This window comes from Leiobunum rupestre, chromosome 3 (assembly GCF_980474605.1).
Source record: "Leiobunum rupestre chromosome 3, qqLeiRupe1.1.hap1, whole genome shotgun sequence".
NCBI lineage: Eukaryota > Metazoa > Arthropoda > Arachnida > Opiliones > Sclerosomatidae > Leiobunum > Leiobunum rupestre.
Window position 1 is genome coordinate 3,124,161 of NC_143386.1, and position 26,265 is coordinate 3,150,425.

Below are 26,265 nucleotides of genomic sequence, written 5' to 3' on the forward strand. Positions count from 1 at the left end.
CATCTCGAAACGCAGGCAATTTCACTTTTGCATAGTAAAGACCCACAGAGTCTTCAATTTTGAAGCCTCTATCAGCCAAAACCACGTCACCCGGCATAAGATGTTCCAAAAAACCACAATTTTCAGTTATACGTTTGTCGCTAACGCGCCCTGCCCAACCTTTCGAAATGTAATTAATGGTTCCTTGGGGCGTGATTCCAATCAAGAATTTAACAGTGTTGTGGTGTTTGTAGCTAGACCATGTTTCGGCTCTAGCTAAGGCATTTGATGGTTTCTCCATGAAAACCTCAAAGCAGTCAATAATAACGGCTACAGCTCTTCCGAAGTTTTGCCTGAAACAGGCAGGCATAGTTTTTTGTAAACAATCTCGGTCTGGCCATTTAATGAATTTAACGAGTCGTTTATAGAGAGCATTAAGACAGTTGTAAAATAAACGCCCAACAGTTGTCTCAGATACGTTAAATCTATATGCTAAATCTCTGTTTGTCAATGCTAGCCTTAATTTCATAATCGTCATAATAAACTGTTGAAATTTAGATAATTTGGATTTTTCAATTAAGAAAGTTTCGATGCCTTTGAAAATTTCCAACAAAAGTTCATAATTTTCTAAACCACTGAAGTACTTCACCCTAGCTTCATCATTTAAGAACGAGGATTCTACGTAACTTTTCTTATCAAGTTCCTTTTCAAGCCGTTCTTTCTCAAGTTTTAGAGAACTAATTTCATCCATCATGGCTTTAAGTTGATTAGTTTGGTCTTCTAATTTAGATTTTAACTCTTTCATTCCACGTTCTAATTTTAAATAATCTAATTTGAAACCTTCTAGTTCAAACATTTCTGTAACTCGGAACAACGTTTGTGTACTATTGTCACAAACACTAGTACATAAGTTTAAGTCTGTTTGAGTCGATATATTTAATTTTAAACTTGAAACTAAATTTTCATACTCAGAAGTTTGCATTGCAAAATCACGGTTTTTGACTGATAAAGTTTGACTTCCTAATTCTTTTTTAGTCTTGTCCACTCTACAGGTTATTTCTTGCGAGAGTTCCATTACTTCAATTTCTTTTGTTTTTTCAGAGAAGTCTGTAGTTTCAATCCCTTTGTTACTTTCGTTTAATTCAATGCCTGTAGTTAGTGTACTTGTCTCGCTTACAACTGAAGTTTCCATTTGTTCACTTCTTTAAAGAGAAATATTATTTTTAATGAGAAAAACCCCAGTGTTTTGAAGAAAAAAAAATTAATACAGACTCATTGTTTTGATCTATGGTTATTGTGCAGCTTTTGTTTTTTCGACGCTTTTTCCTTTCAAAGCGCTGAACATCTTTCATAAGTTTATCAGGTTTTGAAGAGGAAGGGTTTTCTTCTCCATCTAAGTTCTTGTTAGGAATCCAATCTGGATTAGTATTATCAAACAGCGTAGCAGGCTCTAAAACAATGTTCCATTTATCTTTTATAATAACAACTTAAGGTTTACTGTCTTAAAAACATTAATTTTTAATTACCTCCAGAGAAAAAATGTGCAGAACAAACCCTCATAGAATCTCGAAGTGATTCTTTTTTCATTCCTAAACACTTTAGCCATCTGAGCATTCGCTCCTTTGATAAAGTCACGGTTTGTTTACTAAAGTAAGCCTCGTCCTTAATTCGCGGAATTCTAAAAAAACGTATATTTGAAGTTTTTTCCCTCAATGATAGCTTATTTCTGCATCTTTTTACACAGCAATATCGAACCATAGTCGCTATAAAAAATTTATCGTTCTAAAAACCGCGAAACGTAATAAAAAGTAGCAATCAAAAGGTAAAAACTTCCAATATGGCGCCAATCGAATTTTTATTTAAATTTGTCAAAGACGCACACAGATGGCACTACCTGGCGAGCAATTTTTTTTGAGTGACGTTTCAGTCTCTCAGAGAATTAGTCTCTATTGTACTATTTTCATGAATACCAGTGCTAGTCTGCCTAATGAAATCTATAGCCAAACGATTATTAATTAAAAAATTAAACATTTTAGTTCAAAGCTAATTATTAATTCGATCAAAAAATTAATATTAAATTCAACAATGTTATTACAATTTAGGGAAGACATTAATTATAAATGCTGGAGGTAAAGTTAAACTAGCGAAGCGGTCAAGCACGTAGATATAGAAAGTCTAAGGGGGGGACGGGTCATAACACAACCAGATTAAATCGCGAGCGCAGCGAGCGCGAAATTTTTCGTTAGCAATAACGCATATTTAAAGTACTGGCTAGACTCGGGACGAGTGACAATGACATTTCCGCACGTGTATCAAACGAAGTTTTTTAATACATTTAATGTTGCGCTCCTTTCGTAAGAAAGGAATCGAGTCCTAAGAGATTAAGCTTAGAATATAATTATTGGTAAATTGATAATATTGAAGTCAAGTAGAACTCATGAATGACATGCAATGTGGTTTTGACAAGAAGCGATCCTCACTACGATAAAATTCTTATTAACTTGACCCCCTGACTCCTATTGTTGAAAAACATGGTGGTAATAAATATAGTCAGTACCATTGCGGAGGGGGCGCTTCGATCTGGGCTGCATTTTTAACGTGAGGCAATTTCATTTTCACCGTATTTTGGGTTGGTACAGGACCGTTCTTAAAGCGCTCGTGGCCCCGGGCGAAATGCATGGGCGAAACTGACGACAGAGTGTAGAGACCCTCCGGTATATACATCCCTATGGTAAAATTTTAGAGGCCCTGGGCGACCGTCCTGCTCCCCCCCCCCTTAAGCACGGCCCTGTATATTGGTATTATAACTGCCCGCCCAATTAAATGTTAGCCCAGGGCGCCAAAACCTCTATTTACGTCACAGAACGAAATCGTATACTTAGCGCTACGAACCTATAGTGTTATATGTAAAAACGCAAATTTATCGTCTAAATGATTCTTGGGCATCTTTCGTTGTAGACACACAACTTACTAAATATTGTATACGCAGTTCAAAAGCTTCTTTATGAGCTCTACTTCACTTGGTTGGGTCACATATTAAAGAAAAACAAAAAATGCAGTTTTAGGAAAGAACAAACTATTTTAATAGAGCGTATATTTGTGAGCTCGAGATGAGACCATTAAAATAAACTAAATTGCAGTGAGCCTTAGGGGAGTCCAATATAAAATAATGTACTACAACGAGTCCTAGCTGAGACCATATTTTTGTAACGAGCCCGATATGAGACCTTTTTATTTTTAAGAAACGGTTGTGTCCGTTTTTGCACGATTATATTTCCCTTGGCCACTGGGGAGCGCTGCGGTGCAGAACAAGAGTACGTACTTAATGATCGGTCCCCGAAATCGTCATTTGTTAAAACCACCAAATATTTAAAATTTGTGGAAGAACATCATATAGGTATAAAATGTTTGATAATCAATAAAATATTTTTTGCAAATAAAAAGTTTCTTTAGAATCAATTTTTTCTTTGAATAATACGAAACTTCTCAAGAACTAGATACGTTTGGAATTCTAATGTTGCGGGAACTCGCCGCGTTTGAAACTTAAAGATTCCAGAACTCGACGCGTTTGAAACTTAAACGATTCGAGAACTCGACGCGTTTGAAACTTAAACGTTTCGAGAACTCGACGCGTTTGAATCTTAAATGATTTGACAACTCGACGCGTTTGAAACTTAAACGTTGCGACAAATCAACGCGTTTGAAACTTAAACGCTTCCAGATTTCGACGCGTTTAAAACTTAAACGATTGGAGAACTCGACGCGTTTGAATCTTACACGTTTCAAGAACTCGACGAGTTTGAAACTTAAACGTTTCAAGAACTCCACGCGATTAAATTTAAAACGTTTCGACAACTCGACGCGTTTGATACGTAAACTTTAACTTTTCGAGAAATATACGAGTTGCAAAATTAAACGTTTCGTCAAATAGACGAGTTTACATTTTAAGCACTACAAGACCTCAACACGTATACAACAATCATTTCTAGAACTTAACATGCTTTAAACGAAAACGTTTTGTAATTCGACGCGCAAAAAGACTTGACGTATCATCTACTCAACGCGTGTTGGTATAGTATATGTCTGTGAGAGCGTTGCATTTTCCCGTTTAGAAAAACGTCTAGAATTTAAACATTGTTTTTTTTCTGTGTAGTCTCCGGATCCAGTTGCAAAAGCTTGAAATTCTTCTTGGCAATATTTGCAACTTTGTACATTTGCGGGTGTAGCCTTAACCACGAACTCGTCGTCTGAGGAACAAATGCGACGCAAACGCAAAAACTGCGAATACGGAATTGCACTTGTCGTATGCGTAGGGTGGTTAGATGACGGAAGCAGATATGAGCAGCTATTAGTCGGTTTTCGATATAATGTGGTAGAAATACCGTTGCCTGAGACAGAAACGGTCATGCCCAGAAAAGATATTGAAACGTCTGAAACGTTGGTCGTTAATTCAAGAGCAGGGTGCATAACACTGAAAGCGTCGATAAACGAGTCGAGATCCATTCGATTACAGGACGCCAGCAGATAAATATCGTCTAGGAAGCGTCCGTAGAAATCTGGTTTGGGACCCATGTAGTTAGAGAAGAATAATTCCTCGGCCCAACCGACAAACGAGTTTGCGAAACTTGGTCCGATCTTGGTTCCCATTGCAACCCCGCTAACTTGCTTGTAGAACTTTTAGTTGAATTCAAAAGCATTTAATGTCAAAACCAGCTCGGCCAAACGGACCAAAGTATCGGTGGATGGGTATTGATCTGGACGTCGGTCAAGGTAATACTTTAGAGCTTGAAGGCCGTCGCTGTGCGGAATCACGGTGTAAATTGATTTAATGTCCAAAGCTACGAGCCAACGGTTCGGACCTTGAAAAGTAAAACTTGAAAACTGACTGTGGACTTGAAATGATTTCATGGGATCGCTGTGAGCTGAGGGGATTTTACTGGTCTAGTTCGGAAAGTTTTGGGGAAAAAGCTGGGTTGGGAAGGCTCGGAATGTCTGGCACCATGGTCTTGTGACCGAGAGAAAACACTTCCATTAACGAGGGATTAAATTAACGTTGCTGAAGGCAGGAATTTAGTTTATAATTTATATTTAGAAAATGGTTTAATTAATTATCTTAATTTTATATTTTATCGTGGGGGTTGATCGAGTTCTATAAGATTTATAAACTATAATTAATTTGTATGAATGGATTAAAAGTTATTTAAGTTTTTACCCCTTTAGCACAAAGAGTTGATTTGAGGTCGGGGTTTGGTCGAAAAGTCGCTTTTCGGTTCTGGTCCAAATACCGACTCTAAAAGTCCTAAAAGTTTGTGAGATAATACCTTGTTAGTACGTTTTTGGTCGCTTTTAAAGTCGGTATGGCGACTTAAAATTTCGGACCACTTGCCGACTCTAAAAGTCTTAAAATGTTTTGAGATAATTCCGCGTAAGTACGTTTTTGGTCGCTTTTAAAGTCGGTATGACGACCTAACATTTTGAACTAGCCGACTCTAAAAGTCTTATCATTGGAACTATTTAGAGCCCGAACGCCGACCTTGAATTGTAATAGCTGTCGCGACTTTAAAAAGACATGGAACATTTATAGCCCGACCAACGGCCGACTTATAACCGACATTCCATTTGCCAATAAATCGCTCAAAACTGTGAAACTTTTTCGATTTAATAAAACAAATAGAAATATTTTTAAAATAACTTTTTCTCAGTTTCGAAAAAGATCATATATTCAATCTGAGAATGTGTTCTTATTAAAAATCTCTCAACTCAAGTAGGTTACATTCGTATCGCTAAATATGTTAGGGTAATTTATTATTTATTAACTATAGAACTCTGTACCCTGGATTCAAGAGTTTTCTAATTGACGGAAAGAAATTGATTGTTTCATTCCCGTTCATGGGATTTCCCCAACTACATCCATGCATATAGCTATATATTCGACTTTATATGGTCATTTTCAGTAATATAAAATATCAAAAATGAAGTCTACCCGACGCCATTAGGAAGTCGGGCCGACGTCGTTTCAACGTAATGTAACCGCCTCGGTTGCATTCTCTTGCTTTGTTTCAATAATTTGTCATTTTTATTCCATTTTATATTTTATGTAAAGTCCCCGAGTGTTTCTAGGTTTTGCGTACTCCTCGTCTTGTTTTGAAATCCGGTAAGCGAAGTAAGTCTTTATGAATGTCCCCTCGAACTTTTCGTCAGTATGTGTTTAAGGTTAAGCTGACGTAACTAACGTAATATCGCTATAATAAATTAGTTTCCTACGCAATAACTCTATTTTTATAAATAAACTAGGTAAAGTACCCCCTGTTATAATATGGAAATATCTAAATCTAAGAACTGTTTACTATTTCAAGTACAACTTTAAGTTTAAGTCATGTATATAATAAAGGTTGCCCCCTTGGTCATTTCTAAAGTATAAAGTCCCTAAGGAACTATATGGCCTGATGGCCCAAGATTAGTAATGAAATTTAAGTTTTAGTCAAATATTAAAGTTAAATGTAAAGTAATGTGGATTTCTGTGTTAAGCCTAGGCCCCAAAGAATTCAATAGAAGGAGGCAGGGAGGAGGGTTTTTATTGTCAGTTTGAGAGAGCCAAAGCAAAAAACCTTGAAACTATCATAAACTTCTAAAAAAAGATATAGTATAAATCATGCATTGGAGACCCCAGTAACAAGGCCAAGGTTACCAAAGACGCGATAAGAATTAAGGACCCCCAACTCCCCACCGATCTCAAATTCGTCAAGTAACGTAGACCCGAAAAAGCATAGTCAAAGGCGTAAGCCACCCCTCTACGTCCTAGGGACCCAATGCCCCAAAAGAGCACCATCATTAAGGAATGAGTGAAAAGACCGAGGGTATAAAAAAGGCCCCACACCCTAGAAACAAAAAGAAACCAGAAGAGAACCCCAAAAGACTCGCAGGCGGAAGCTCTGCCCCGCCATGGCCCGACCCTTCACTTAGAAACTCTAAACTTTAAACCAAAACTTAGAAATTTAGATGAGTCGAAATGAAATCATGAGGTCCCCCATCATTTAACATTGATAATAATGACGTTTAGCGAGTCCCCAGACGTATCCAGCTACGAAAATGAATCCAGAAAGAAGGCTAATCCACATCCCAAGAGAGCGAGAGACGTAAATCCAATCCAGAGTTCGAGAGTCTCGTTCAGGTCCGAAAGAGTTATCCCGACGAAGACTGCTGGGAGCCTACTTGCGTAATCCGGAAATCCCGTAACCCGGAACCCCGTAAACCAAAGAGGATACAGCAGAGTCGTCAAATTCCAGAGAAAGAGTCCCCAGCCTTCCATTGCAACTTCGAGTCAAGCGACGCATCGTGAATCAGGAGTGGAAGAGGGCTCAGGGAGCCGCTGCGATCTGCTGCCTGGATTCATCCCCGGCCGTTCGGGGAAAGTGCAACCCTTTCGCGTGCGTTTGAACGAGGTGTTGTGACTATTTGTGCCCCCCCCCCCCCATCGGACAGTGAGAACGAGACCCCCGCGCGAAAGAAGAGAAGAAATCCCTCCTCTCCAAAGAAGAAGCGAAGACGCCAGACAAAAGGACAATTGATAAGTAGTAGATTCTCCTAAGTTTCCTTCTAAAAATTCACTGGGTCAAATAGCGAGTCAAGTAAAGTCCCCCACCCTCAAACTGACAAAATCAACCCAAATCTAGAGTTTCCCTTCTAAGACCTAACTAAACAAAGCAATCAAGTCCCCTAACCCTACGTAAATTTTCATTTTACCCGTGAGTTCCCGAGCTATCAGTCACTAAGGCCGAGAACCGAAAGAAAGAGTAAGTTCCCTTTAAGATTTTGCCAGGTCCCCTCGTTTTATTTCATTATTTTGGTTTATGTCCCCATTACATTGTTGATAAAGTGTATTTTTGTTAAAAAGGGCTAATAAAGAGAATTTTGATTGAGATCATACTGTTTTTCCGTATGAGATTCCACTACCTCCCCTTTCCCTTTCCCCTTTTATTATCATTTTCGGTGGGAGCGTATAACACCAGACAATTAATATCACATTTGATTAATTACCATCTAATCACCAAAACGCTCCGACCGGAGAGAGGCTATAGTAATTATACAGTACACTCAGTTTCAAAAGTCTTCACCTGTTATAATATCAAAATTAAAGTTGGTCTAACTCCATTTCTGCAAGGCTTATCAGAAAGATAAGAGGAAGCCCCACAATATGCACATATCAATGTCTCGAAACTTTAAAGGTCGGATCTATAATTCACCAAAAACCTTAATTTCCGATTTAGCAAACTTCTTTAAAAATGGGTTAATCAATGTTTTTATTGGATTTTCGTAATATGTGGGGTCGAAATAAATAGAAAATCTGTAACCATATTTAAATTCCGACCAATAGTTAAAATGTTACAAACAACCGTGTAAAGAATTGGTTGAAACACGGCTTAAACTAGATCCTTAAATAAGAGAGTCTAGCATACTTAATTAATTAGTTGTAGGGTCTAAATGAATTAGTTAGTTCATTATAACGCATAGATCATAACGAATAAGACCAAACAAATATAAAACGAAAAGTCATAAATCTAAGGTGGCGTTTTGAACTGGTTCCCTTCCTCGTCGTCATAACACGGCTTAAACTAGTTCCTTAAATAAAAGAGTCTAGCATAATTAATTGTAGAGTCTAAATGTGCGACACGTTAATTAGTTAGTTCATTATAACGCATAAATCATAACGAATGAGACCAGACAAATATAAAACGAAAAGTCATAAATCTAAAGTGGCAGTTTTAACTGGTTAACTCATTTTCTGTGGGATATGAATTTGATCAAAGGAGCTCCGGGATGAAACAATGGCCATTCCAACGTGTAAGAAGAAAGCCTTTTCTTTCAAATTACGAAAAAGGTAATTTTGCGCTTAGTTAAGGTAAAATGGACATTTGCGGTATGGCGAGGTGTTGCAAACCGAAAGTTTTCAAAAGATCGATTCCGCAATTAGTTACATGTAGGGGCGAATTGCATTGCGTTATAAAGTGAAAGTTCCCTTCCTCGTCGTCATAACGTCGTCTGCTCTTCTACTTTCATAGAGGTCGGCGTTTGGATAGCAATTAACCGTTTGTTTGGATAATATCCATAAACAAAAATTATCCAAAAAATAATCAGTTATTTTTGCCTTTTTCCCATATTAAATCGTTTTTGTCCATGGATAATATCCATGGATAAACGGTTAACCGCAATTTTTATGATTAATTGAAATTTGGCCAGTTAATTTATCTGCTCCGCCGATCTCTATACTTTCATAGTATTAATGAAACACGACGGAACAGAGACGTCATGACGTAGAGGAAGTGAGACGTGAAGATGGAATTTTGAAACATTACTTGTTTATAATCGACCATAAGTATTCAGAGAAAATATAAACCGCGCAGCGCTGCACCGTATACCGCGGTCCATTTGCAGCTCTCAAATATGTAAAAGGGATACTAAACAAAAAGAAATTGCATGAAGTTATTTTATACTGACGTTGTTTTCGTTTGCTCAGCCCATATATAACTAGAGTAGCGGCGTCCGTTACTTCTGGAAAAAAGTATTTGCCTCACTTTCGCAATTTTCCCATTTTTATGTGCTATATGGAATTATTGAATGGCCACAAACAGACGAAAGTAACCAATTTCTATTGACTTTCGGAATTGACCTATGGGTTATTCTGTCTACAGCTTTGCGATTTCTACAAAATGATTATAGGTGAAGGAAAACATTACGCATTTTTGCTTTGAAGGACCACTGCCATTATTATTTAATTGTCTTTGAATTTCGGTTTTATGTGATAGATAATCCACTCTTATTAAAATTCGAATAGTAGATCTTTTTTACTTGAATTTAAAAATTACGAAATACAGTAAGGCCTACGGCGACTGTCGCGCAGCCCGAAGCTCTCCCTTTCCATTCCCGCAACCAAATTGCAATTTCGACAGCCACTCACGAGCAAACGATGGACAGCAACTCGGACAGCAAGTTTTCCTGGCAAGTTTCCACAGTGAGAGCTTCACTCTTTAACGCTGGTCCTTTGAAAATTACTGACGTGAATAGAGTTCCTTTAGAAAGTTATGATATAATAACTGTTTTAATTAGTATTTGTTATTATAATTTTGAAAACACTATTATTAGCCTCAAATTGTCGATTTGAATTTTAAGTTAAAAGGAGACGCTGTTGTTTATATGAAGTTTTTAACGGCTGTTTAAAATAGACGTAGCAAATACTTTTTCCAGAAGTAACGGACGCCGCTACTATAGTTATATATGGGCTGAGTAAACGAAAACAACGTCAGTATTAATTTACTTCATGCAATTGTTTTTGTTTAGATGTATCCCTTTTACATATTTGAGAGCTGCAAATGGACCGCGGTATACGGTGCAGCGCTGCGCGGTTTATATTTCCTCTGAATACTTATGGTCGATTACAAACAAGTAATGTTTCGAAATTCCATCTTCACGTCTCACTTCCTATACGTCATGACGTATCTGTTCCGTCGTGTGTCATTAATGCTATGAAATTAGTAGAGCAGACGACGTTATGACGACGAGGAAGGGAACCAGTTCAAAACGCCACCTTAGATTTATGACTTTTCGTTTTATATTTGTTTGGTCTTATTCGTTATGATCTATGCGTTATAATGAACTAACTAATTCATTTAGACCCTACAACTAATTAATTAAGTATGCTAGACTCTCTTATTTAAGGATCTAGTTTAAGCCGTGTTTCAACCAATTCTTTACACGGTTGTTTGTAACATTTTAACTATTGGTCGGAATTTAAATTTGGTTACAGATTTTCTATTTAAATAGACCCCACAGATTACGAAAATATAATAAAAACATTGATTAACCCATTTTCAAAGACGTTTGCTAAATCGGAAATGAAGGTTTTTGGTGAATTATAGATCAGACCTTTATTGTTTCGAGAAATTGATGTGCATATTGTGGGACTTACTCTTATCTTTCTGATAAGCCTACAACATCGCTTCTAGCTCTTGTAGAAATGGAGTCAGACCAACTTAAGTTTTGAAATTATAACAGGTACATTTCGAGTCGTGATGACGTCGGTAATTTTGGGTAGGACATTTCGACCGTTTCAACAGAGGTGGCGGGACATACGGCCGACCCTGACATTTATCTTGATCGTCGACGTCGGCCCGACCCTATTGTGCTAGAAGAAATAGTTTATCATAAATTTTAATTATATTGAACACTGCGATTGGTTTCATTATATAGAGCTCGGAATTCTAAGATATTTGATGTAGGGGGCTTTAAGAATACTTAGCAATAACTGTCAATTTAGAGGATCAAGAGTGCCGGGGAAAATGTAATAACAAAATTAAATAAAACACAGAAAAATATAAAAGGGTTTGAATCTTTCGGAGTACTGGCCGATTGACGTTTAAATACGCGAACAACAAGTTGGCAAGCCAAAATATACCTCTCCTCGGAAGAATGGTCCCTAGTGGTATTAATTTCTCGACACGACCCCCAAAGATATCTCCGCAATTCAGAGTTATTTACGAAAAACGTATTCTCGGTTCAAACCCTGCCCGGTATAAAATTTTAATTTTAATTTAAATAATTGAGACGAAACAATCGAGTTTAATTTATTCAGAATATTATAAATTAAGTAGTTACAACAGCGAGTTACACTTACTAAAACAATGCACAATTGAATTTCACCCTTTTTATAGTACATGTTTATCAGTTGAATATAATACTAAGCAAATTTTAATGAAAGAAATATCTACAGATGGTATTTTTATTTTTCTCGCTTACGAAATACTTGCCGCATCTTTAACGCTCATTTTATTTCAACACTCGTAGACTTCCAGTTGACGTTGTGACACATACCGCATGAAAAAGACCAATGCCGTCCAATTTCCAATATCATATAATGACTCGCACACCCAGGAAATCATTGACTGCGTTAGAAATCGTAGATATCCAAATATCCACACCGAATATATTTACAAGAAGCAAAAACCTTACCATCAACAAAGCACAGAGAGCCACTTGACTAACCGCCAGCTCTTAAAGCAATAAACGTTAAATTATCGTCTTTGAATTAACACAACTATATATAGGTCGTTAATAATACCCGTTAATAAATAACAAAAAACTAACAAAGTGGACTACCCACAGGGTCTACCCTTTAACCCTCTTATCTCGGCTGACTGCGCTAAAACAAGATTTATCCTTTAAAATTGCATTCGTAAAAAACCAGATTAGGCCTTCATAAATTCATTAATAAAAAAAGACTTTATTACCTATTATGCTTACGATGCGTGTCTTAATTTCAGTGAACCTAAGCAGCTATCGGTGGTTCTGTGGTAGAGCGCTCGACTGCCAAGCCGAATGGTCTGGGTTCGAAACCTTGGTGGCGCATTTGTTTTTAATCAATAGAGAAACGCTAAATTAGAATTTCGTCGATGCAATAATTTCAATTTCAATTCTATTTCAATTAAACCAAAATTTCGTACTCTATTAAATACGCTTCCGATAAAGCTGAAGGTCTAATTTTCAATAAAGCGTATCAAGTGTCGGTGGTTCTGTGGTAGAACGTCCGCCTGTCAAGCAGGAGGTCTCGGGTTTAAATCCCGCCCGATGCGATCGCAAATTGATACTAAGACGAATACCGTGTACAACTGGTGGAAACCCTGCCATTGGACGTTGAGAGGTAGCATTACACTCAGCACTCGGTCCGTCCCAAAGTCATTAAGAAGAAGTTGGAGAGAAAACGCCCATATAAACACAACAGACTCAACATGCACAACCATCAGAACACAAACACAACAAATTCAACACTCACAACCTACGCATAAACATTACAAAAACGTAATAAACCAAACCGTCACGACGGTGAGCGAAAAAACACCATCCAAACCAAACCGCAAATGAATCCGTTAACGCTCACCGTCACACGGTGGGTTTGCCAACCCTTCGAGAAACTGCGAACGCAGAGATCTCGAGAAACTGCGTACGCAGTGATTACACTTTGCACCGAAAATTGCGAACGCGTTCACAGGCCTGACAGACAGACCCACAGACAGACATGGTGGTTGTATAACCCCTCCTAGGGTACTTTGTCCCCTCGGAGAGGTAAAAATGTAAATAAATAAAAACCAATTGTGATTTCCAGATCATTCTTTGCATACTGAAGGGCTGAAAGTGTTGATCGTCTGCAACGGCACTTCATATATTATTTTGTAATTGTTAATCATTCCACCCTATACGATTACTACGCATTTTTTTGCCACAGTACTTTGCTATTTATTTTAACGATCAGGCAGCACTTCTCTACGTCGCATATCTAGTCTCTAGTCACAATTCGAGTTAAAGCGTTCGCCAGAAGTCGGTTTGTGTTATTTCTTTTAAATGGTATTCATTACCACAACAGAAATTTACAAGTAATTTATATTTTATATTGTTTCATGCTGGACTAAATATGTTCGCCTTCGCTTTAATTTATATCTCGATAATTTTGAGATAAAACCTAAGTGTAGTATTTTACGCTGTGTCATACGCAGGAAAATATATATATTTTGGAATACAGTAGGACTCACGAAAATAATATAAATAAAATAAATTTAGTTTTTATACTCAGAGGATGAAAACTTCGTCTAAATATTGGTATTTTTTCCCCATTAGCATACTATAAATATTCAACATAAGCTTAAGTATTTATTTCATTACAGCTTAGTTTTTCTCAAAACGTTGTATTATTTGTATATTGACCGGGAAGCTCTTGTAATTAGAACCGCTTTATTTTTCATGCCTAGTTAGTCTTATATTAATTCTTCCCGTTATAAATCACAAGCGTAATTAGACAAATAAATTTGATTAATTATCAGCCCGTTTTCCACCGAAAAGGTTTTATAACTGAATATTCTGGTTAAGTTGCTTTGGAAACTTGACACAATTCTGTTTTCTCGTTAGCGGCATATATACTTACGCGTATAAAATTTACTCTCAGTAAAAACTTGCAACCTTTAATTCTTTAGGTGTGCCAAATTCTTTGTTATCTGAAATAAGCCATTAACTGGAAATCTGACAAGGGAAGAAACAAAAAATTTTAAGTTTAAAAAAGGTAAAATAAACAATATGTCAGAACTGAGAACTCAGCAGAGAGCAAAACCCTACAAATGCGATCAGTGTTGTTATTCAGCTGCAAGTAAAGATAATCTAACCGTACACAAAATAAAACACACGGGTGAGAAACCCTATAAATGCGATCAATGTAGTTATTCAGCTGCAAGAAATAGCAAACTTACTGAACACAAAAGAACTCACACGGGCGAGAAACCCTATAAATGCGTACAATGTAGTTATTCAGCTGCACAATCAAGCACACTGCTTTCACACATAAGAACACACACGGGCGAGAAACCTTATCAGTGCGATCTTTGTAGTTATTCAGCTGCAAATAAAATAAATCTGGAATTGCACAGAAAAAAACACACGGGTGAGAAACCATACAAATGCGATCAGTGTAGCTATTCATCAGCATCAAAAGGAAATCTGAACTTGCACAGAAAAAAACACACTGGTGAGAAACCGTACAAATGCGATCAATGTAGTTATTCCGCTGCAAGAAATGGCCAACTTACTGAACATAAAAAGAACCACACGGGCGAGAAACCCTACAAATGCGATCAGTGTAGCTATTCCGCTAACCATATCAGCACAATGATTGCACACAAAAGAACACACACGGGTGAGAAACCCTACAATTGCGATCATTGTAGTTATTCAGCAGCATCTAAAGGAAGTGTGAATGTTCACAGAAAAAAACACACGAGTGAGAAACCTTACAAATGCGATCAGTGTAGCTATTCCGCTACCCAATCAAGCAAAGTGATTTTACACAAAAGAACACACATGGGTGAGAAACCCTACAGATGCGATCAGTGCAGTTATTCCTCTTCAAGAAAAGGTCATCTTACTGAACACAAAAAAAGACATACGGGCGATAAACCGTACAAATATGATAAATGTACCTTCATACCCGCATTGAAAACTAATGTAACAAACCATAAAATAACACATTTAAGTGAGCAACCATATACATGTTCAAAGTGTGACTACTGGTGCAGGCTGAAATCGGATTTAATTCGCCATGAAAGGTTACGCCATAACCAGGACAAGGCACGAAATTGCAGTGAGACTTCCACTACGAAAGCGCCCGTCAAAGTTCACTTTCGAAATTCGTCTCCTCCCAGGAAACTAAGTGGAGCCGACCTAATTGCTGCCATCAGCCCCACCCAAGATTTGCTATCTCAAACATCACCTCAAGCAGATATATTAAGCTTTCCGGGTCCTGAAGAGGGAATCAAGCCTTGCTCGGTGCGATTGCGTCGATTGACTAATAAAGAGATCAGAGCTTTCACCGAAAAGCCCGACCCTTGCGCTGTTGCCAAACGTGAAACTGTCACCGACGTGAAATTCGATATCAGGCGCATCAAAGCAGAAACTGTGGATTTCATTGACGAAATATCCATTCCGTCAATCGTGAACCGAGAATATCTGGAAGGTCTCGATCTGCCAGATCGTAACGACGTTGTCTCAAAGCGCCAAAGCAACTTCATTAAGACAGAATTTCACGGCGAAGACGAAAGTTTAGAAATTAAGATGGAAATCAATAACTAATGAAGTTCATTTTGTTGCGGTACAAAAAAAATGAAGCATTTTAAGTTCATTATTTTTTTTATTTCATTTTAAGATGTATCTTGTATCCTTGAAGTAGTTGTTCTGAATTGATGCTCTCGTAATCTTTCGATTAAATTTTTCTTTGTATTTTAATTAACTCACGATTATTGCTAATTAACGGTATATTAAAAGTTATTTGGTAATTATTCAAAATAATAAAATTCTTTTACTATTTTAGCTTAGTTGTCACATTTTCTTTTCATTGTCGATACATGCCACTTAAAGCTCTGTTGCCTGAATATTTTTTTTTTCATTTTCTGTTTCTGTATTCTATTTTATTAAATTATCCCAGGCCAATCTTTATAAAATTTCTACCATAATTTTTCTTTGGGTTATTTTATTACATAAAGTACAATAAAGATATTTTACTGTTAAGTTGATATACAATCCTAATTTAATTTTTATTTAATTTTGGAGCAGGCCTTAAGCATTGGGTGTTATTTTATTGCAAAATATGAAATGCAGATTTATGTACTGTTTAGTTGCGGCTGTCGTATTAAGTTTAATATAATTATTTGTGTCCATCGTGTTTTGCATTAAATACATTTTGCGTACTAGTTGTATTACAATTCAGCGAACAAACCTTTTTTTGCGTTTTTCTATAGAGATAAAAGGAAGGTGTACTATAATTTTGAACTAATTCGAAAGTAATGGTATTCATATTTATTTATATTTAAAAAAATAAAATCGATTTCTTTTTTTGCAAAATTTTAACGTTCTTCTTGATATAGTTGGTTAAAAATCCAACTTAAAAAATCGAACTAATTTTAATGTTATTTGAAATTGAAAACGTCCTTTTGTGGTTTACTAGTTACAACAAATTAAAAAAAATATGGTTTTTCAACTAATCTAATGCGTCCTTATGGTAAGACGTTGGTCTATGTAATGTGTAGACAAACACTTTTATTGCACCAATATATAGCAACTTCCTAACAAGTGTTTTTCTCCTTTCAGCCTTTGATGATTTAGTCCAAATAATACACTGATATACATTTCGCATCGTGCACTTCAAAAGTCTGGTTTCTTTTAATCGCAAACTATAAAACACTGGCGAGCACTTGTGCATATACAGAAGATTTAAGAAAATGCGTAAAAGAAACACTTGCTTAGTTTAAAGCATTTATTTGAAACGCCACGTACATTTCGGCTCAGTCGTGTGAGTCGTCGTTATGGGCACTAATTCTTACACTTAGATGAAGCACGTAGCGCCATCTCAGTAAGCTGCCCGATATTTTAACGGAAATAAAATCTAGATAAATTTTAATATATCGAAAACTTTTAACTCTTTGAAATTAAATCATATTTTTTGATTAGACAAAAAAGGATCTTGCTTGATTATCAACTTTTGGATGCCTCTGGAAAAATATCCAAAACTATCATAAATTTAAACTCATGTTGTATGGGTAAATATGTAAAATTTAAATACACTAGTAAAACGTACTGCTGCTTTGGGGATTTAATATATTAAAGTTTATTAAAAACTTTAAAAACCACGGTCTTAAAACTTAAATTCAGGTTTTTTTTAATCCATAAAGTACCAGTACTTTTTACTAGTGTTTTTAAATTTTCCAATACTATATCTCAAATAAAGTAAAGGATATAAACACAATAATAATTAAGTTCTGTTTTTAAATTATTAGTGTTAAATATTAGAAAAATATTTTGTAACCTATAGTGCTGGGACTGATCGGGTACCTATTGAGTTGCTGAGAGAAGATGCTAGTTAGCTGTTAATAAAAGAGAGAAAAAAACCGATATTGAATAGAGTTAATTAAAACGCGTAAACAAGCAATCCCCAAAGATGTCCCATTCTGCGAAGTGCGTGTGTCGGGTATCTTGCGTGAAACGGAGATAGTGAAATCCCTAAAGCGGATAAGCGATCACGTAGCGGATGAAATTGAAAATAATCAAGTGATAAGTAGAAATTTTCCCTTGTAGAGCACCCAGGTTCACTATTAGAAATGGCCAGTAAAACGTGAAAAAAATTCTTAGAAAAAAGGTGTAATCTCTCGCTTTTGTCAGAGGAAAGTTTAAAAACAATTTCACATTAGGCTGAGAGCTCATTCTGTTTCGTCTGTTTATACTGTTAGGATTATCTTTTTCTTTGTATTTACCCGTGTATTATAATTTGCAGTTAGTTATTTCCATTTAGTTTAATTGTCACGAGTTTACTTGTAGTCCCTTTATATGTAGTATCTTTAATTGAAGTATTTAGTGTTTAGTGTATAAATGGTTTGCCATCGCTCTTTCGAACTTAAGATGCCCTAAGTTACGGATGCTGGCACTGATCCCATGGAAAATCCTGATTCATAATTTTTTAATGAATCTAAGATCAAAGATTATATTATTGTCAGGTTTAAAATCCCCCACTCATAGAATATAGATAATAACTGTAGTAGTAATGGCGTAACCATCACGAGAATCAAATATAACTATTCCCTTCGACCATAATAATTCGCCCCCTTTGTTAATTAGTGTAGTGTTTTTTATATTGTGTTCGATAAAGATTTTCTGATTGATTAAAAACAAAGGGTTTCCATTCTCAATTCGATACAGTCGGCTTTCCCTTTCATGTAAACCCTTCTCTCTGATTTGATTCACCCCATGAAAGGCCACGACTCGCATTTCTTCGCCATCTTCCCCCGCCTTGGACTAGGAATATATTCTAGACCGTACTCGTTATCCTAAACCGATACGGTACGCGTTAGGAATTTTTCCGAGAAGTTGCGCTTTTTACCTCTCCGAGGGGACTTTATACCCTAGGAGGGGTTATACAACCACCGTGTCTGTCTGTGGGTCTGTCTGTCTGTCCTGCGAACGCGTTCGCATTTTCGGGGCAAAGGGTAATCACTGCGTACCCAGTTTCTTAGAATCGGGGAAAAGGTTTTTCCAAAAGCGCCCTATTTTTATCATTGGGTGTAGTATAATTTTTTAAATGGCGGGGATTCGAACCCGAGCCCTCTTGCACGACAGGTGAGCGTTCTACAGCAGAACCACGGATACAGTTACGCTTCGCTTAAAATTAAAAACTCTTCCGAGGAGAGGTATATTTTGGCTTTCCATCTTGTTATTTTTGCTTTGCATATTTCATTCTTTGGGAAGCATCGTCGAACGGAATCGGAACTCGACGCTCTGAGGCCCATCAATAAAATTTTATTAGCATGAGTAATAGTATTATATAATTCCCCATTCCATAAACTGCAACCTTGTACCTCTTCGTGGTGGAAGGGAGTAACAGGTGGAGGCAACTAAGGCTCTGCTTCTTCCTTAAGCCAAAGTGTAAGGTATCGCGCTGAGGTCTGAGTGGTACCGGGGAAGCGTAAATATGATACCAGGACGATCCCCTCGGGAAACCAGGTGAATCCCCGTTGTAATTAGCCTTCCATCCGGGAGGAGGACTACCGGGTGGTGACCTCTTACTTTCCTCCATACTCGTGGGATCATTTATGAATTCTAAAAAACAAAAAACAAACAAAAAATGAGAAAGGGTCTACTTCCAGTAGTACCCGGCTTGATAGAGAGTCTGGGTTATCTTCGGATGTTAGCCAACCCTCAATAACGTCGATACGAAATGCACTGCGTTAAGCTGCAAGGATCGCTAAGAAGAAGGTTCAGTCATCCTCATGTGACAAAGAAACCCCTTCATTTAAGAGGCTCAGGTCGGAGGCTCCCAATCCCGCACCTGAAGCTTCTCAATCTGCGCCAAAAAGGCTAACGAGCCTCGAACTCCCTTGTCCTATAGTGACGCAGTAGGGTTGGGCCTTCAGGGCTAAGGATGTCTGGACGAAGGATCTAGAAGTCCTTCTAAAGAGTATGCACATCTATAGCAACAAGCTCATTACGAGCCGTTGGAAAGTTGTCACCTCTGTATGTGACAAGTACTTTATTCGATGGATTTTCCTGATGGATGAAGATTCTGTCGCAGTTTTAAAGGATGCACGATTTTCTGCCTACACAGGGGTGGATAGGGGGACTTTAAAAGTCCTCAAAAATCCTAACACCCCATCTCAGCCTAAAGTGGTGGCAAAGGACTCTGCTACTGAGATTTCGGATTTTGATCTGGCAGGAGAACTGAGTGATATCAACCTGGGCTCCAAGTTGGACATTTCCGACATCACGGTGTTGGAGAACACCTCCACCGGCAAAGAAGGGTCGGTTCAACCCACAGGGGCAATAGGTGAAGATGTGTGTGGTTCAACTGGTGATGGGGGTAGGGTCAGACCTGTACCAACCTCCATTGCCGTCCAATAGCCCAGCACCAACACCGGCAACTGTGGTTGGACATGAAGGTGATACAGATCAATCTGCATCACTGTAAGGCAGCCTCGGCAGTCCTCTGTCATAGATTTGTTGTGGAGGGCTTAGACGTGGCCCTCATGCAGGAGCCTTGGATCCAAAATGGAAGAATCCTAGGTCTCAAAAACGCAGGTACTGTTTATTACGACTACAAGTCTACTAAACCTAGGGTATGTATTTTGAATAATGCTCTTCCTCTTTCACTATACCAATCTCGGGACACTGCTACCATAAATATCTTCTCTTCGTCAACTGATGGAAAAGAAGAATTAACGATGGCTTCTGGCTATTTCGCCTATGATGCCTTGTCGCCTCCACCACAGGAGGTTGCCGATCTGGTGAACCACTGTGAGAGACTGGACAAGAAGCTTCTCATTGGGTGCGAGGCCAATGCTCACCACGTTGCATGGGGTAGCAGTGACTGCAACCAACGCGTGGATGACTTAATGGAAAATCTGGTTAGTACTAAACTACATATTCTTAATAAACACAATATACCAACTTTTGTTACAAGTAACAGCAGATATTGACTTAACTCTGTTCACAGAAAATGTATTACACTCTGTGACACAATTGCATGTGTCTAATGAACCATCACTTTCGGATCATAGGGTAATATGTTTTTCTGTTTTGGTCAAACCTGCCCAGGTAGTTACCCATAAACGCAATCCTAGATCAACCAATTGGCCTAGGTGTAGGGAAGACCATCTTCATTTACGAGGATCTGGCTCTAGGCTCTCCTCGGTGCTGGAGCTAGAAATGACTGTTGATCACATGCAACAGTTCATAATCGACTCCTACCACCAAAACTGCCCTGCAAAATCTATCAACCAGCCAAGGTTAGTTCCTTGGTGGAACAATGCGATTAATAGATTTCGCAAAACTACTCGCAAGCTTTTTAATAGAGCTAAGAGGTCGGGTAATGGGTCAGCCTTTAATTAAGCAGGCCCTCACTTCCTATCATAAGGCCATCCGAGAAGCCAAACAGGCTTCCTGGAGAAATTAGTTGAGATATATATTAGAGAGGCGGTTCTTAGAGTTACACCCCTCTCTGATGCTCAGTATGCCTATCAAAAGGGCAAATCTACTGAGACTACCCTTCATGGCGTAATTAATTGCCTTGAACGTGCAATTGAGTTCAAAGAAATAGCGTTAGCTGTTTTTCTGGACACCGATGGGGTGTTTGATAAAGTCTCTAAGGCTGTCATTATTAAGGCTGCTAAACGTTTTGGTATCAATGACACGGTGTGTCTTTGGATCGATTCTACGTTGACTGATCGGGTAGCTTGGCGAATCACTATGGGTCCCCTCTAGCCGGGGCTGCCCTCAGAGGGGTGTTATTTCACCCCTGCTGTGGTGCCTGGTTGTGGACAAACTCTTGGTGAGGCTAAACAGGGATGGCTGTCCCGGCTTTGGTTATGCTGTAGATGTCGCTATGATTATTACTGGGAAGTTCCCAGGAACCATTTCGGCTATTATTTGAAAAATTATCATCTCTGTGGAATGCTGGTGTAGGGATGTTGGCCTCACCTTCAATCGTGACAAGACGAGCCTGATTCCTTTTACTCGAAGGAAAGTACAGGACTTGTTTAATGATATTTCTTTCTTTGGGACCATCTTGGTCAAATCAACTGAGGTAAATTACCTCGGTGTCCTTCTCGACAGTTAACTAACATGGAAGCCACATCTTGATCTCAGTATCAGGAAGGCAAAAATTTTATTCTGGAGAGTAAGAGGTACCATAAGCAAGTCTTGGGGTCTCAGCCCAAAGGTTGTGTATTGGATCTATACAATGATAATCAGGCCTATGCCGACGGATGCAGCAGTTGTTTTGGGCCGAGGGTAGTGCTTAAGTCAGTTCAGGTTGAACTACGCACTGTGCAAAGGCTGGCCTGTGTCAGCATTACAGGAGCTATGGGAACAGCCCCAAGCGTTTCTCTGGAGGTGCTCCTGAATATTCTACCGCTTCATCTTTATATAGAGGAGATTGCAATTATGAGTGCCTATCGGTTACTAGATAATGGTTGGTGGAGGTCTGCTAATTGGGAGTGCAGCCACACCAAATTGTTTCGGCAATATTCTGGTCACTTACTGATCCTATTGATGGGTTCTGACAACATGGCCGCAAAGTTTCACTTTGAAAAGCAGTTTAGCGTCTACTTTCCAAGTCGTCCACAGTCTTTGGAACCATGGGATAAATGGTTTTTTTTTCAAGGATGGCTCCAAGACTCACTCAGGGGTGGGTGCTGGAGTTTATTGTCAGACTAAGAAGTTAGCTTCTCTGAGAGTCTTGGCATTTTTGCTACGGTTTTTCAGGCGGAGATTTCAGCCATCTGCTTCTGTGTAGACTTCTGTCTTAAGAAGAAGTATCGGGGCAAGACTATTCAGATTTTCTCGGACAATCAGGCTGCCCTTAAGGCTCTTTATCAGTTTAGTATTTCTTCTAAGCTCGTTTTTAGCTGTCTGGATCTCCTTACGGAACTGCACTGTTAAAAATTAAGGTTTATAAAACGACAAAAATTAGACTTTTAATTTATTTAAAACCATTTGGATACTGAAAACGGTCTAATAAATTATTTTAGACCCATTTTACTCTTTCATGTTGAATACAATACCTTTTGGGGTATTGAAAAGGAACGAGCCCTAAGAGTAAACCTTTTCCAGTCCTGGTGGTAAAGGTATAAAAAAGATATATTCTAACATTTAGTCCTTTCGAATACCCAATTAATTTCCTTAAACGAAAAAAAAATGATATGGACCAATTCCGAGACTAGTATTTGAATACTACGTTATTTCTTTGTTTAATATTTTCTTTAAAATAACATAATGCGAAGAAATTCCAATCACCAGGAATATTTAACTAAGGTTTAGTCTTTAAAAATTTGATAACAGATTTCAATATAGGGGATATTGATTATGGCGTCAAACTATTATAACCCAAATATGGGCACCAAAAATTTTTTGCTACGTGGATATCAAAAACTGAAAGTATTAAATGATACTTTACGTGATCAACTCCCTTCATTCAACGACTATATCCCCCTAGCGAAAACCAGCCTAACCTGCGCAGGATAATGGCTGATCTATTTAATCGTATTGAATAATAATAATAAAAATAAGGCATATAAAGGACTGAAAATAAAGTTAAAAGGGAATAAGTTCTTACTGTTTAAGAAGTAAAATGGATAAAATAATGTAAAATAAGTACTTAAACACTCCTTAAAAGGACTGAATTTGGGGAGCAGAAGGTTTAAATATGTTCTAGGATAAAACCCTGAATGGTCTTATATATTGGAAAATGTCTTAAGCACTTTAGAGGTCTAAAATAAATCCTTTTCCATGTTTAAATGGCTGGGGCTGCACAATGGACCTCTGGTGGAAGTGCAAGGCTCTTACTAATGATAATAAATATTATATAATTCATATTCTTTAAGCCTCAGTTAAGTTTAATCTTAAATTGTTAAGTTTCTTTCATCTGTTCTTGAAAGCATCACTAATTACATTTCTAAGCCTTTAAGAACTTTGTGGTTGAAATATTTTCCTTTAAATTTTCATAATAATCGCAGCGTATATTTAATTTTCATACATTCCTTTTGAAAAAAGTTGAACTGTAAAATCGTCCTTGTAAAAATATCACTTTTATTTAATGGACGATGAATACTCATTTTGGTTAGGAACTTGCTACTTATCCCATTAATATCATATATTCATATAATGTTATCATATATGATCACAAATGAAAATAAGCGCTTTGGCTCAAGGCGCAAGTTTCGTAAAAACTGTTTTTAACAACTGCATGTCTCAAGTCTGAAACAATCCAATTATCCAAAATTATTTATCTTAAGATTGGTTCTCCAATTCAGCTAACCTGGATTATCGATACAAAATTATTTGCTGTATTTTTTTTGAGACAATTTAAATAATTATCAACTATGCTAGTACCCAAAGCACCACCTTAGGCCTAAGTTAGGCTGGGTTACAATGTGTAGCCCCATGAGCCAACAGCTCCCTTGAATAACTATTACCGTTAACTTTAACAAGTTTTTTATGGAAGAGGAAACCGAAGAGCTCGAGGGAAAACCCCTTAAACCCGTGACTTGCAAACTCTACGCAAAAGGAGTTGTTCCGAGTTTCACCCAGTGCCACAAGTTGGGATCGATCCAGGCTCATCTTGCTGTAAAGCGAAAGTGCTAAACACTCCGCCCACTTCTGGCTCTTCAAGCTCTATTCATATACCCTGCAATACTGAAGATCCTTTCTACATCTACGGCACTTGCAGGGAAAGGCAAATACAATTTAGCCAACCTTGAAAGTCAAATGAAATTTTGAGTTTAGATTCCAGTACAAGTTTTAAATAAAAATTAATTTTATACTTTTATAGCAATTAATAGATCAGATAAGGAAAGGAGATAATCTATATGTTTTGATATAGATTCTTTTACGCGCGTATTTCATGGGAGTCGTCATTACCGTGCTACACGCGAGAGAACGGGTTTTGAGGGAAAGAACTTTCCACGGTAGAGCTACGTGCATTACGTCTATGGCAGCTGCCTGTGGAGCAAATCGTGGGAGGGTCCTTGATGGGGGGAAAGACGCGCGTAAAAGAGAGTATAGATACAACATTAATTGAAATAATTTATTAATTAATTATTAATTTATTAGTTAATAAAAGTGCTACCTAATAATTTAAAATAGATATTATTTATGATAGTTAAACAACGGAACCCTTACAAAAATAAAAGGCTGTAATTTGACTGCAGTTGAGAGGCTTTTTGACTGTTGGTCTGTAATTATGTTACAATTTGGCTACACTGAGCTGCAAGGAATTTCAATCGAATTTCAGTGTCAAACATGACGACTGATGCATAACGACTTTAATAGCAGCTATTTTACCATAGTCCTTTTTATCGTGAATGGAATAATACTACAATTGCAGATTATTGACTGCAGTCTGAAATATGACTGCATTATAGCTGGAAAAACATATTAACTTTAAAAGATGTAGTGTGACTGCATTTAGTCTGCAATTGTAGCCTTAATGCGAGCTGTAATATGATTGAATGTTTGCTGCAATAGAAGTACTTTTCAAAATTATTTCAAGTTTATAAATGACTGAGCAGAAATGAAGTTACAATTGCGGACTTTCAACTGCAACTATATTTTGTGTGTAATTGAGACATTTATATATTAAAATATGCAAAATTAGTAATTTTAGAATTTAGATAAATTTGAGACTTGATTACTTTACAAAAGTAGCGCATATATAAGTTTAGAAGAAGGACTTAATTGTTTATGGGATAGCAAAGCAGTCCTGCTATTTAATTGTTTGAAATTCAACTATATGGACTTATCCAGTTTATTTTACAAAATTGGTTTTGGGTGTTTGGAAATTATTCGATTAATAGCAATCCGCAATCAACTATTTCAACCCATACGGTTACAATTACTATTTATTTTCAAATAATAATAAAATTATAAAAAAAATCAAATTTAATTAGTGCATTAAATTTTTTAGAGGTAAAATATTAATAATATAAATAATTTAGGTTACTTCATGCATTCGGTAAATTATGCCAGACTGTCGGAAACCCGGTCGTCACACGTTAAGTTACTCATGGTAACAAAAATGTTTAGTTTTAGTTAAATAAGCACTTAACAATACACCAGCCTTCAAGATAAAAGCAATTAGTACCCTATCAAAAGCATGAACCAATTGAAAGTCTTTAATTACCAGGGTTATATGCATGTTTAGAGATAATTTAAAAAATACAATTTACTCGCCAAGTTAACTAAAGGTTCTGGTTGGTTCATTACTCTGAGAATTATTATATATTATCTGTTGATTCTACTATCGGAAACACTATACAGCGTTACTACGTAACTTTTTATAATGATGTTAATTTGTGCCGGGAAAACCACTCTGCAAAATACAACGCGACTGTAGAGCCGCTATTTGGCTTACAAATTTTCTTAAGTTAGGCTACAATGCATCTGTAACTGTTGAGGTACTGTAATTTGATTGTAAAATAACAGTACTATGGCTACAATGCTAATAACTGTCGAAAAGCTGCAATTCACCTGTAAATTTATTGTAACAACTGTTCTAGTGACGCTGGAATGTGACTACAGATGAACACAAGCGTTGCTACAAGGAAACTGAAAACGAACTGCTTTGCATCCACATTGCAGCCTTTAATTTTTTGTTAGGGTTGGCTATAATTTCTTTTGTAAGCTCGCTAAAAACATGCAGGAATTGGCACGTATACAGAC

The 26,265-nt window shown here is 37.3% G+C and overlaps 1 protein-coding gene across 4 annotated transcripts in view; it reads left to right on the top strand.

Moving 5' to 3' along the window:
- Positions 1-14,055: 14,055 nt before the first annotated feature.
- The window catches only part of LOC149949112 (uncharacterized), a 300,220-nt gene continuing 288,010 nt past the window's right edge, over positions 14,056-26,265 (top strand). For 3 of the 4 annotated variants that reach the window (XR_016479801.1, XM_090167670.1, XM_090167672.1), the window contains exon 1: positions 14,056-14,926. Coding sequence is in view for 3 of the 4 variants with exons in the window: in XM_090167670.1 (XP_090023796.1) it covers positions 14,095-14,926 (832 nt within the window). In the remaining variant the exon portion in view is untranslated. Of the gene's footprint in view, positions 15,741-26,265 lie in introns of those variants that run through there. The other variant, XM_090167669.1, reaches the window with a different exon arrangement.